The 12,435-nt window shown below is 41.3% G+C and overlaps 1 protein-coding gene across 1 annotated transcript in view; it reads right to left on the minus strand.

The window, feature by feature from the left end:
- The window catches only part of LOC146633058 (carnitine O-palmitoyltransferase 1, liver isoform-like), a 66,234-nt gene that overhangs the window by 34,545 nt on the left and 19,254 nt on the right, over positions 1–12,435 (minus strand). The window contains exons 5-11 of the mRNA XM_085351299.1: positions 11,686–11,787; positions 11,422–11,559; positions 9,737–9,814; positions 9,320–9,427; positions 7,153–7,240; positions 6,561–6,756; positions 2,480–2,668 (exon numbers count right to left, since the gene is read on the minus strand). Of these exons, the coding sequence (XP_085207425.1) occupies positions 2,480–2,668; positions 6,561–6,756; positions 7,153–7,240; positions 9,320–9,427; positions 9,737–9,814; positions 11,422–11,559; positions 11,686–11,787 (899 nt within the window). The remainder of the gene's footprint in view (positions 1–2,479; positions 2,669–6,560; positions 6,757–7,152; positions 7,241–9,319; positions 9,428–9,736; positions 9,815–11,421; positions 11,560–11,685; positions 11,788–12,435) is intronic.

The raw sequence follows: 12,435 nt of genomic DNA on the forward strand, positions 1-12,435 counted from the left end.
CCGAAAGGGAATAATTTCATTTGTAAGTGTTTTGTGTGTTTGTCATAATGTCCTGTTATTTCTAATTGAAAAGAAAAATACAATTCCGGCTATTTTTCAAAACTCGCGGTTGTCTGAGTCTCATTCAGTTCGCCTCTCCTGTACGTAGCCGAACCTACTGGTCCAAATCTTTGAGCTCTTTGGTGTCAAATTTGGGTGACATACTCTTGTTTTGCTCTGGGAGTATTTGAGACACGCACATAAGTGTTACATTAGCATCACAAGTTTTTTGCCAGGTGTGACTCACTGAGCAGCTGAAATCACGTTACACTGTTTTGCAAGAAAGATGACTAGATACACATAGCAGCTGACAGCATCTGTCATAAGACAACAAAAGCTAAACATTAGAAACTGATTACTAGGGCTGGGTTATATCATACCGTTCACGGTAATACCGGTGTAATGTCAGGCAACGATAGGAAAATGAAATATTGCGATAGACTATGGGTAAAACACGCAGTGCCTTTGTTTACATACGTACATGGCGGCGACGCAGAACGAGAAGAGCGAAAGTGGATCATTAAATGAAACGGATGAACCAGAGTTGGTTTGTAAAAATGCTGCAGCTTCAGTGGTGTGGAACTGGTTTAGCTTTCGTCCGTCAGATACACAACAAAGCACTATTTTTGGTAGCGCATGCTAGCGGGCCGTCGTTATTACCGTGTTGTTTGGAAAATACAGCGCACTTAAAATCAATCCTTTGATTTTTCTGAAAATCGACAGAGCCCCTTATAATCCCGTGTGCCTTATGTATGAACTCTGGTTGTGTTTACTGACCTCGAAACGATTTCATGTACACGGCGCTCGAAAATCTGTCAAATGTTTGCTAAGCTACAAAGCAGCACCGCTTGATGGATTGTGGGAGCATTACGGCTATCGTAGGCGGAGCCTCGCGGAGTGATACATACTGTGCTTCAACATAATGTTACCGTATTGTGTGTGTATAACCTCTTTTTAAGTTTTGTGGATATTATACATGGTTATGCTGAGGATGTGTCGGCCAATTTCCACTGGAAATGCCTTTTGGTTAAACTGTCAGCGAGGAATTTGCATTTGCACTGTTAAGCTAGCACTTGGCAACAGTGGGAACACTCTCCCCCTGCAACTAAGGCATGGGGTGTTAAGGGTCATGTGACTCAGCCCTAACTATATGCTTTATAAAAATGGAAAGTTTAAACCTAATCTTAAATGCAGAGAAAGTGTCCGTCTCACTAATCCAAACTTGGAGCTGAAGAGGGGCCTAACTAGTCCATGCATTCATCTTTAGTAGGCTTGATTCCTGTAACAGCATCTTTACAGGTCTACCTAAAAAATCAGTCAGACAACTACAGCTCATTCAGAACTCTGCTGCTCGAGTCCTCACTAAGACCAAAAAAGTGGACCACATCAGTCCAGCTCTGAGGTTCTTACACTGGCTGCCTGTCCGTCAGAGGATAGACTTTAAAGTTCTGATGCTGGCCTATAAAGCTCTGAATGGTTTAGGACCAAAATACATCAATGACCTCCTGACCCAGTATGAACCTTCCAGATCCCTCAGGTCATCTGGATCCGGTCTTTTATCAGTTCCCAGAGTCAGAACCAGACACGGAGAAGCTGCATTCAGCTTTTATGCTCCTTATATCTGGAACAAACTCCCAGAAAGCCTCAGATCAGCTGAAACACTCAGTTTATTTAAATCCAGGTTGAAGACTCACCTGTTCTCAGCTGCATTTGAATAAAGCACCAAATCCACACTTTAAGCTTAAATTTCAAAACTTACATTTAACTACTGATTTTATCTACTGTTCTGATTTTATCTGTTTTGATTTTATATACTGTTTTGTTTGTTTGTTTGTTAATTAGTTAGTTAGGTTATTTGCTTGTTTTAATCAATTTTAAATCATGCTTTTTATTTGTTCTTGTTTCTAATGTCTCTGTAAAGCACTTTGAATCACCTTGTTGTTGAATTGTGCTATACAAATAAACTTGCCTTGCCTTGCCTTGCCTAAAGGCTGAAGGTGCTACCTCATCCTACTTTTAAATATCCTCGGAGGCACTGAGTGAAGTACTTGTTTGGAGTAACATGGTACTTTCAGGTCTTTACAATAAGATGGACCACGATTAACCAAAATCTTATATGCATGGAGATAAAGATCATTTTTCCTATGTGGAAAACATCAGCATCACATTACATCATTCTTACATGGACGGACTATGAAGCGATCAGTTGCCACAGGATTCCCAGAGCATTCCCTTGGGTATGTATTCTACTCGAAGTGGTGATGTGATGAAGTATCTTTTGTCTCCATGATGAACCAAATAATGCTACAAATCTACCTTCACTTTCCAATTTTTATACAATGCTTACTGCAGTTAGGCTCTTGAAGGCACCAAACACCGTTTTAAATATACCAGATCCATAAAACCCCTCCCCACACAGGTTCCTTAGTGACCTCCTCACCTGTCATAACATTTCCCATGAAGCAGAGACTTGGCGTAGCTGTCCAAGTTCCCCTCTGGGTCATCTCCCCTCATGCCTTGCTCCTCGTCGTCCAAGGTTACAAAGAAGGCCGCCCTCTCAATGATATCCAGCGATCTCTTGTTGACCCCAGAGCTGAAGTACTGCTTCCTCATCTGAGCCCAAGGGATTCTGGGAGGAGATGACATATATATATTATTATATATTAGTGTGTGAATGTGTGTGTGAATGGGTGAATGACTGAATGTAGTGTGAAGCGCTTTGGGGTCCTTAGGGACTAGAAAAGCGCTATACAAATGCAGGCCATTTACCATTATAAATCATTGCTTTGCTCACGGGTCTGTACTCACAGTCAGCAAGTCTTTTTGCACAATTGTCCTAAAACAAAGTACTAAAAGAGCCTCGGAAGTGGAGAAAGTTCACAGAAGGCTCAACTCAGCGGAAACTACAGACGCTCCATAACAATCATGAGAAAACGTACTTCACTAAACACTGAATCCTTCTCAAGTACTTAGTCCACTCTAAGATAACTTAAGACAATCTGAAAACTCACAAAACATCAAACTATTGTTTCCATCAAGCAGACTGAAGCTTCCAACAAAGTTTCCACACAGTCAAAGACATCAGCATGTGATGCAAATGTCAAAATCAGATGACAGTTCTTGGACAAAAGCCCAGTGATGTTTTCTAAGATCTCGTACTGTGTCCGATTTGCTGGTCGGCTCACTACTTTAGTAATACGCACAGCTTGACGGACGGGCCATTAATGCAAAGGCTCATTGGACTGTTCCTGCTAAGCACGTTGGTGGCACTTTTCACACTTTGTTTGCTTTAAGCCATGCATAATGTGCAGGCAGCACAATATCCAGACTGTAGTTCTGATGTCATTTCCATCTTTTTGTAAATTCTGCACAATACTGATCATACCAGAAAACAAACCAGCACGAGACTAGTAACAGGATGGGAGCGCCTGCTAAAGACACCCAGTCTAAAACAGATTTAACATACACAACAATATTTAGCTTTAATCACAACAGGGAATCCTGAAGAGAGGGAGACGTGCATATATGCCAAGTCTTAATGGCCTTTGGAGAAAAGCGCAATTGAAAGTTAAATCATGTGAGCTTATCAAAGAAAATCAGTATGCATAGATTTCTATCAGTGAGGGCATTAAGAAACAACACACTGACATGTGGGTGTTTCGTGTGGGTTTTTTTCCACATGTCAAAGGCAAACAGTTCACCAGCACACTTATTTCTCATGATTGCCAGCACAAACACACGTAGGCTATGACTGAACAAAGGCACATGTCCTCATTTCCTTCACAATCATGAGTTGGGTTTGCCAAAATTCAGCATCCTATCACAACACCATGTCTCGTAGGATCCTAACAATCCATTTGCTGATACACGTTAGCTTTTGCACTCTCTCCTTCTTGGTTTTGTTTTTGTTATGCTTCTACATCTTAGGAAAACAATCTAGACGTGTGTACAACAGACATTACAAATACAAACATGCATAAACTTGAAGAGCTGATCCCTACATTTCTTTTCTTCATCGGTTCTTCTAGCCAAAATTTATTTACACTTACTGTTCACATGATTAATTTCCACTGTTTTGCTTTCAATCATTTCAGTGAAGCCAACCCAAACTTTTCCCCTAGGTTTTGAGGAATTAAGAGAGCAGAGTTAGAAACCTTCACACTCAACTAAAGATGCCCACAGCCAGGAAAACGAGCAGGTGGCTGAATATCCCACTTCTTTGCTTTAATAAACTCCTGGCTTGCTTTGGCTGTATGCTTTGGCTCACTGTCCATCTGTATGATGAAACACCATCTAATCAATTTGACTGCTTTTAACTGGATTTGAGCAGAGAGTCTCCGAACACCTCAAAATTCATGAATGCCAGTGGCAGCCGTGCAAGCCCAAACATCACACAGTTTTATAGATGATGCTGTGTGCTTTGGAGTTTTCCAATCTATTCTTGAGGCTTTACTTTCATGCAGTCTTCTCTTTATGGTAGACTCGGATATCGATATGCGTACCTCCGGGAAAGTGTTGTTCACTTGGTTGGCTTTTGTGAAGCGGTTTCTCATAACCATGGAAATGACTCTTGGATCAACCATTGTTGTCTTCCGTGGGCGTCCGGGTCTTTTTGCGTTGCTGAATTTACCAGTGCTTTTTTTTCCCTCTCAGGAAGTACCAAACCGTAGATTTTGCCACTTCTAACATTATAGCAAATTCTTGCATAGTTTATTCTGTTTTAGCAGCTTAAGGATGGCATGTTTCCCGTGCATGGAGAGCTCTTTTGACCGCACGTTGTTAGTTCACAGAATGTTGCTTGGATTTGGAAGATCTAACTTTAAATGAAATCCAAGCCTTTTATCTGCTTAATCGATAATGACATAATGAACTTTCATATGAAACAGCCTTCGAGTCAATTGTCCTGTTACTTTTGTCCCTTTAAAAAAAAAAAAGAAAAAAAAAAAAGAGGGTGGCACATGTTAAGGAGCTGAAACTTAAAACTGGGTACTCTCAAATGAAAGCTGAGTCTACACATTAAGTCCATTGTATAACTCAGACCTTCCCAAAGTGTGGGGCCCGCCCCATTGCAGGGGGGGGGGCGCGTGGAATGAAAATGGGAAAAAAAAACTAAACGCTTGGACACAGCTAGCACAGGGCGCCCACAGAAACGCAAAGCAGGAGATGAAGCATCGCTGAATGTGTTTCCAAACCAACTTCATTCTAAACCAAAGACTAGAAAACATGGTGAAGCAAATCTGCCCTTTGGTTTCACCTGCACAGGTGCTGAGGTAGGTCTCCCTGCAGGATTAGTTTTTCCTGTGTCGGGAGCAGCGTCGGGCGGTTCAAATCACGGACAAACAGGATCCTACAGTTGTTTATGTTTTTCAACCCATTTTGCACAGAGAGACATTTTTTGAAAAATGTATTGACAGCAATGTTGAATATTATTACACATGAAAAAAAAACTACAGTAAAATAATCACACTGTGACGCCTCTGCCTTTGTAAATGGAGGGACAGTAACTGTGTGTGTATGTAAGCGTGTAAAACCTGCAGACAGTCAGATTAACAGTATTTTGTCTCTGTCTGTCATTCTGCAATTCATCTCATGTAAACAATAACGTGGCCACAGCGTGACGTGGAAAAGGCACATACCTTTGACATTGCATGACCAACTCTGTATTCCTCGTCCACACGGAAACGCAAAAAAGGAGTTTAAAAAAATCTCCGTTTTCGGTGATTCAAAACGCCGTTTACGTGGACGAAACAGCTGCGTTTTCAAAAATCCCCGTGTAGGTGCGGACGCAGCGTAAAAGAGTTTCTTTTATTACTACCTGTAATTTATTGCAGATTACTTATATTTGCTTAATTGTTTACTAAATGCTTGAGGTGTTAAATAAACCGAAATGGAACAAAATATGGGCGTGTGTGGTTGGAGGATGTGTTAGTGCGTGTGCGTGCGCACGTGCGAGAAGGGGGGGGGGGGCGCGAACATTTTTCTTGTAAAACAAGGGGGGCCCAGCAAAAAAGTTTGGGAACCTCTGGTATAACTAATCATATGTATCAGTAAAGAGCTCTGATTAGTATATTATGGTGCCATCCAGTGGTCGCGCTGTAGCTGCCTCTGAGCAACCTGCTAAATATAAAGACAGCAGGTTCAAACAGCTTTATACAAACTGGCTGTGTTTCAGTAAAGAAATAAAAAAAATGTAATTATTTTATTTTAATGAAAGAAAATAGTTTATTTTAACCTTAAAAGGTTTATTCAGTTTTAAAGAACCTCTTATCAATAAACCTTAAATACAGACTAGAACCTGTTCATATTTCTCCCAAATATTTCAGTTAGTCAAGTTAGAAAATGTATCAAACTTGCCTTCTATAGCCTGTATATAAAAAGGGATAAAAAGGTGTGTGACGTCACCCGCTTTTCCCCGACATTTAGAAAATTCAAACAGCAGCACGCTTGCTGCTGCCATGTCAAATTTTTGGAGCCAGTAGTAAGCATATCAGGATGATAGGGGGCTGCCACTTTGTACGCACCTGTCTCCAGCAGTGAGAGCTCCCAGCTTCTCCTCTCCAGGAAACGGGTATGAAGCGTCATCCAGGATTCTCTGGATCTGGTCTTCAATCTCCCTGGGGGACAGCAGGCGGCCTGCCCGGTACACCCACAGGCGAAAATAGCGCCCCCTGTGGTACACTGCTACAAACTCGCTGTCTAGCCAGTGCTGGAGCACATCTGTGAAAAAGAGTAGGGCCGTGGCATATTATACAGTCTGCAACAACAATAAGATATAACCATGAGATGTGTTTACATTGCCTAAAGTGTGTAAAAAGACAAGCCCGGGCATGTCTGAGTGTAAGAGCGCATCAGCCTCCGATGATAATTTAGTACCTGATAATGAACTTCAATACCATACTTCAATAATGCTACTTCAATATCCTCATATCCTGAATATCCGGCTTCAGGTAATAGAAATAAAATGGGCATATAATAGAAGAACAGCAATCAATAGAATTTAGCAGAGAAACAGCTTCCCTTATTAAAGACACTTGAGCGAGAGAAATACAACTGCAACAATCAAAGTGCATGTTTATGTGCTGCATCTACTCTGAGTATGTGTGTGTTTGTTACCAGTCTCGACTCCTGGTGTGCGCGTTGTGTTGAACATCCTCTCACACTGAGCAGCACACAGGGGGATGACGGTACCCGGAACGCGGCTCTACAGCACAAAGACACAAACACACTGGCTATTTTCCATTTGTTTTAGATGGACATTAGACCCTTAGATAACACAACCCATTGTTATTTGAATCAATGGAAATCAGCAGCCACACAACAGCCACTGACCACTAAATACAGCCTACACAGATGGCTGCACCCTTCCGTTGCTCTCGCTTTAAAGGGGAGCTGTAAAAAAGCAAGGTGGGTAGTAGACAGACGATTTTGGAGCACATCAAAGGTTCTGCAGTACCTCAGGAAACAAGAGTCACTGCCAGAATAAACTGACTATCAAAGGCATGTGCACCCATATTACACAATGGGCTGTGGACTACCTTCCAAAATTAATGATAAGTTTAGGACTTTTTACTCTCAACATTACACCTTCCCGCAGGAAAGCACCTTAATGGATAACTTTAACCCTTTAAGACCCACCATAGAACCAAGTCTGCCAGAGCATATCGTTATATTTTTACATGTAAACTGATCTCCTGCTATTTTAAAGTGGAGGTTAGTATAGTCATACACTGGTGCCCTTCCATCCACAGGAAACAACTCACTTTTATATAGGTTGAGCTTGTATCCTGAAAACTGACCAAATTGGTGAAATTCAATTTAATTTTATTAACAATTCAATCAGAGAACAGTTGGAGGGGTGCTTTACTGAGCTGTAGGTCCTAAAAGAATAAATGCCTTTTTACATGCCAGCCCAGCAATTTCCTTCATCACCACGAAGGAAAACAGTCTGTGTGTGTCCGAGTTCGGTTATTTTTTGTGTCACAGGTTAACCTGCTTATACAGAGACCCCCAGTATGGGCTACTCCAGAGCCTTTTCAACAGAGATAGAAACGACAGGGAGCAGGCGCATCTAGTACACGTAGAGGTGCCGCAAAACCCCACAGAGCTCAGCAGCCAGCGCAACAAATTCTGGATCCTTGGCTTTTAGTTAGCAGTTAGCAGCTGTTTCTGCTGTGAAGGGGCCTTTATGTTTCTTGTGTGTTTGTTTTATTTTGTTCTGCTTTGTCCTGTTGTACTTGCAATGGCGTTTTTTGTTTCTGTTTCTTGTTTTTGTACTTGTCCTGAGGGATAGGGCTACTATGTGGTATGGGTAGGGGGGTAAACTGCTTAACGCAATTACAAGATATGTGAGTGTGTCATTATTCTGTATTCTGTTATTTCTGTTCCTTCCTATCCCACGCAAAGCCACCTGGGTCGGCTGGAAGACTGTTTACTTAGCCTGGCTGGGCCAAGGACACTCTCTCAGCTAAACTCAGGATACACACAAGCATGTGCTGTCTACACCGGCTCTCCCTCACCCTTTACTCACCCCTGTTGCTTATCTTGTGTGTCTGTGGTGTACTGACAGTCATGTGCTTTTTGTGCTGGGGTGTTTTTTTCTGTTCTCAAACTGTTCTCCCATTAGGAGCTCAGTCTGAGTGGAGGTTTTTCCCCCTCCTCTCACCTCATGTTGTGTATTTTCGTTGTTTTTTTCCCACCAGTCTCTCTCTCTGACATGTCTCCCTAATGTAATGTTTGTGTAAAGTATGTTTGGTCATAGGGTTTCTTTGCATGTGCCATTTAGCATGCTGCCTGCTGTAACCCATAATTTCCTTCGGGATTAAAGTATTTCTGATTCTGATTCAGTTCAAACAGTCATTGTGAAACCTACTTGTTTGTTGTTTAACAATTCTGTGTGCATCTGTTTTTCTTTGTTACTTCAATTTAATAAAAATATCTTTGAGAAAAAAAACTTGTCTTTTATTCTGATCAGTCCAATTACATCTGAGACCATGTGTTTAAAAGCAATGCCACAATATTAATGCAATATTTCCATTGAATCCCTCTGTATTAAAACTGAATCTGAACTTTGAATACATTCTGGTCAACATAATAAAACAGGAGCTCATCATTTCAGCCTGAGAGACACTGACCTTTTTAAGATTACTGATGCAAACTTCTGACAGTGACAGGTATCATCAGAAATTTTATTTTTATTAATTTTAAAAACAAACAGCGCAACAGACGCAAACCCACTCCATCGCATTATTTTTCCAATCTGCAGAAATGTGTGCAGCCTCACCGGCTTCAGTTCCTCCCGGTTCACCTTGCGGCGGTAGAGGAGCAGGGCAGTGATCGTGTTCCCTGCCCTGGCCGCCTGCACTGAGGTTGGTGTCACGTACAGAAAATCCTGGAAGGACCACACAAGGGATAGATTTAAATAAAAGACAACTATCAGAAGATTTTTGATTTAGAACCAGAGGAAGGAGAATGAAATGTTGGATGATTCCCTCGTCTCTCTAAAAACACAGCCAACAAGATAAGGCTAAAAGGTTGAGCTGGACTGACAGGAAGCTCAGGTTTAAAAATGACAACAGGATATGAGGTGTAGATTTAATCAGGATCACGGGTAAAGAAAATAAAACATTCTGACTTTAATATAACTCCTAACCTTAGCTCAGAATGTAAACATGTAATTGTATAAAGAAGCAGTGGTTACCATTCCATAGTAGTTACTGTTGACCATTATGGGACCTCGGCTCCTTAAATAGACGTATTCCTCCCACCAGTCACTCACCTAGAGCCAAAACAGGAATCTAAAGTCTTTGTTCTTTTCAAACCAGGAGCACAAAGCATGAGGATTAAAAATTGCAAAATGTATTGCTTTACAGTTGCAAGCTTTATAAGAAAACTTGCAAATAAAAAGGGATAAATTACATTATGCATCAGCTGTGTCAGTAAGGGCACACTGACCGTGCACCACAGAGCAGTGACTCAAACCTGTAACAGTCAAACTCAGCACCCGAACAAGACGCAGCTCCTCAAGTTTAAAAAGTTCAAACACCAGGACGTGAGGACGTATTGTAGTGATAACAGAGGTCGTGACGATTTACAAGGAGGACAACAACAACAATTTGCTTTTTAAATAAGTACTGCGTCACTTCTGTCAGTTGTCACTCACAGATTACAGAGCTGGCAAAAGAACGTTTACTCAAGTAAAAGTTTACTGTGCCCAAGCGTTTGAAGTACTTTCATTAATAAAAATGCAAATACTGAACTTATGCGTTACAGTTCTCCCTCGCTATATCGCGGTTCACCTTTCGCAGATTTTTTTTTATTTTATAAATACAGCACATTGTGTTCTGCGTCCTGATTGTTTGACAATGATCTACAGCCAATCTCGTGCCATGTTTCCTGTACAGTAAAGAATGCATTCAGCTTGTCAAATTTACATAAATCTTAGATCACCAGCAGTGTGACTCTAAGTGCAGTACTGTATGTTTATAAGCCTTCTTCCCAACAAACACAACAATGTTGATGAAATGTTGCCACCTGCGTATTCCTTTGGTTTCCGTCTATAATACTGGACTTATTTTTCTACAAAGGTTTGAACTTTGAGAGTTTAAACAAGAGAGAAAAGTGTGAAAATGTTCGTGCCTGTCTGAGAAAAGTGTATAAAGTGTGTAGGGAGGGGTTTACAGCCTTAAAACATTATAATAATTGTAAAAAATAAAGTTGGCTACTTCGCAGATTTCACCTATCGTGGGTTATTCTTAAAACATAACCCCGGTGATGAATGAGGGACCGCTGTATATGCTTTAAATAATCATTAAGATGCTGCTATACTTTTCTGCACTACCAGGCGAGCACAGGAAACATTTGTGGCACCTTCACATTAATATGAAGGCTGTGAAGCGACTCACTGTGAGTGACACAAAGTGTTTGTCAAAACTGCAGCAGAACCACCACAAACACATTTAACTCATTCAAAGCTCAGAGCCGGAAGCTTCAGGATCAAAGCAGCTAAATGATGGGCATGTCCTGTGACCTGGTGAAGTTGTTAACAAGCTGGAGAAATGATGAAAATAACCGACATTTGTGTTGTTATATAAACCTGCTGCACCTGCTCTGGCAAGGTTAAAAAAAAAAAAAGCAGCCATGCACAAATTCATATTCATGAAATTATTGGGGAAATTGTAAAGTTTAGTAATTTGTTTAATTATAAAAATGATATTATGCAGTGAAGAAGATTGTTTTTTGTTTGTATACAGAGTCAATTCATTTAGTTTGGACAAAGGTCAGCGTGTGTTGCCCTTGAGCATGAGTAACTCTGGGTTAGTCAATACACCCTCCTGTACCCCTCGCTGTCAGCTGCACTGGGTGTACTTCCTGCTGAATACCTACATAATTGGTGGCCCACAGAGCTTTAAGTTTCAGGTAGCGTTGGAGGCGGTTCCCCAGATTCGACTCAAACTCATTGGCCAGGTCTGACATGCGTTTAAACTCCGGGTCCGTCAGCAGAGGGCGCACCGACTCCAAGTACTGATAACAGCAAACATTCAGGCAGCGTTAATCTGATTCTTGAACACAAGATGATAAGGATAAGGATGGGGAGAGAAAACAAACTTAAATGTGCCACCATGTGTTCAGGTGTATGTTCACGCTCACCCTGCTCACGGTGTCTTGGATGGCTGGAACGGGGAGGTGAGGTAGAGACGACTGATAGCTGTACAGCAAAGGCTTCCTGCTTGACAGCAACCTCACCAGAGGCTGAAAGAAACAGAGGTCAAAGAGGGGAGACAGTTTTAGACGGTCATTACAGACAGCGTGCTTTCAATAAGAAAATGTAATCTTATCCCTAAAAGAGATTTTCTACCTTTTACAACAAAAACCCTCAGTCTTTGAATATTAGAGAGGGCTGGGTGCGATCTTTATCACAGGAGGAGGTTTAATGACAATGAAAATAAAGTTTCTTTAAAGTAAAGCTCCCTTTCAAAGTTCTCTTCCAGCTAGGAGGCAGATACTGCTCCGATCCAAGACTGAAAAACTGGAGCTGTTTATTTAATCATCATGATTTTCAAAACCAGACTCCATGGACCAATCCTCCAAGATCAGATGAACATTCCTACTTCCAAGCAAAACTCACGCTTAAGCGAGTATTAAGTGTTGCTGTAAATCATCACCAGCAGTAGTTGAATTTTTTCTCCCAGTCAGGGCTCTGCAGGCTTGACAGTGTGTGCTGCCATCTACTGTAGATAACAGACGAGCTCAGAAGCTCGAACAAGCCCCACTTAAAAGGAATTAAACTACAAGAATGAGGCAAAGCAAACAATCCAGTGAGACTGTTACTCTTTCAAATCAGAGAAACATGTTTAAAACAGCTTTACATCATTTCATGTTTGCAGCATTTTTGGACGT

This window comes from Diplotaxodon limnothrissa, linkage group LG4, assembly GCF_057381915.1.
Source record: "Diplotaxodon limnothrissa isolate DT_005_m linkage group LG4, D_limnothrissa_male_GT1.1, whole genome shotgun sequence".
Classification (NCBI taxonomy): Eukaryota; Metazoa; Chordata; class Actinopteri; order Cichliformes; family Cichlidae; genus Diplotaxodon; species Diplotaxodon limnothrissa.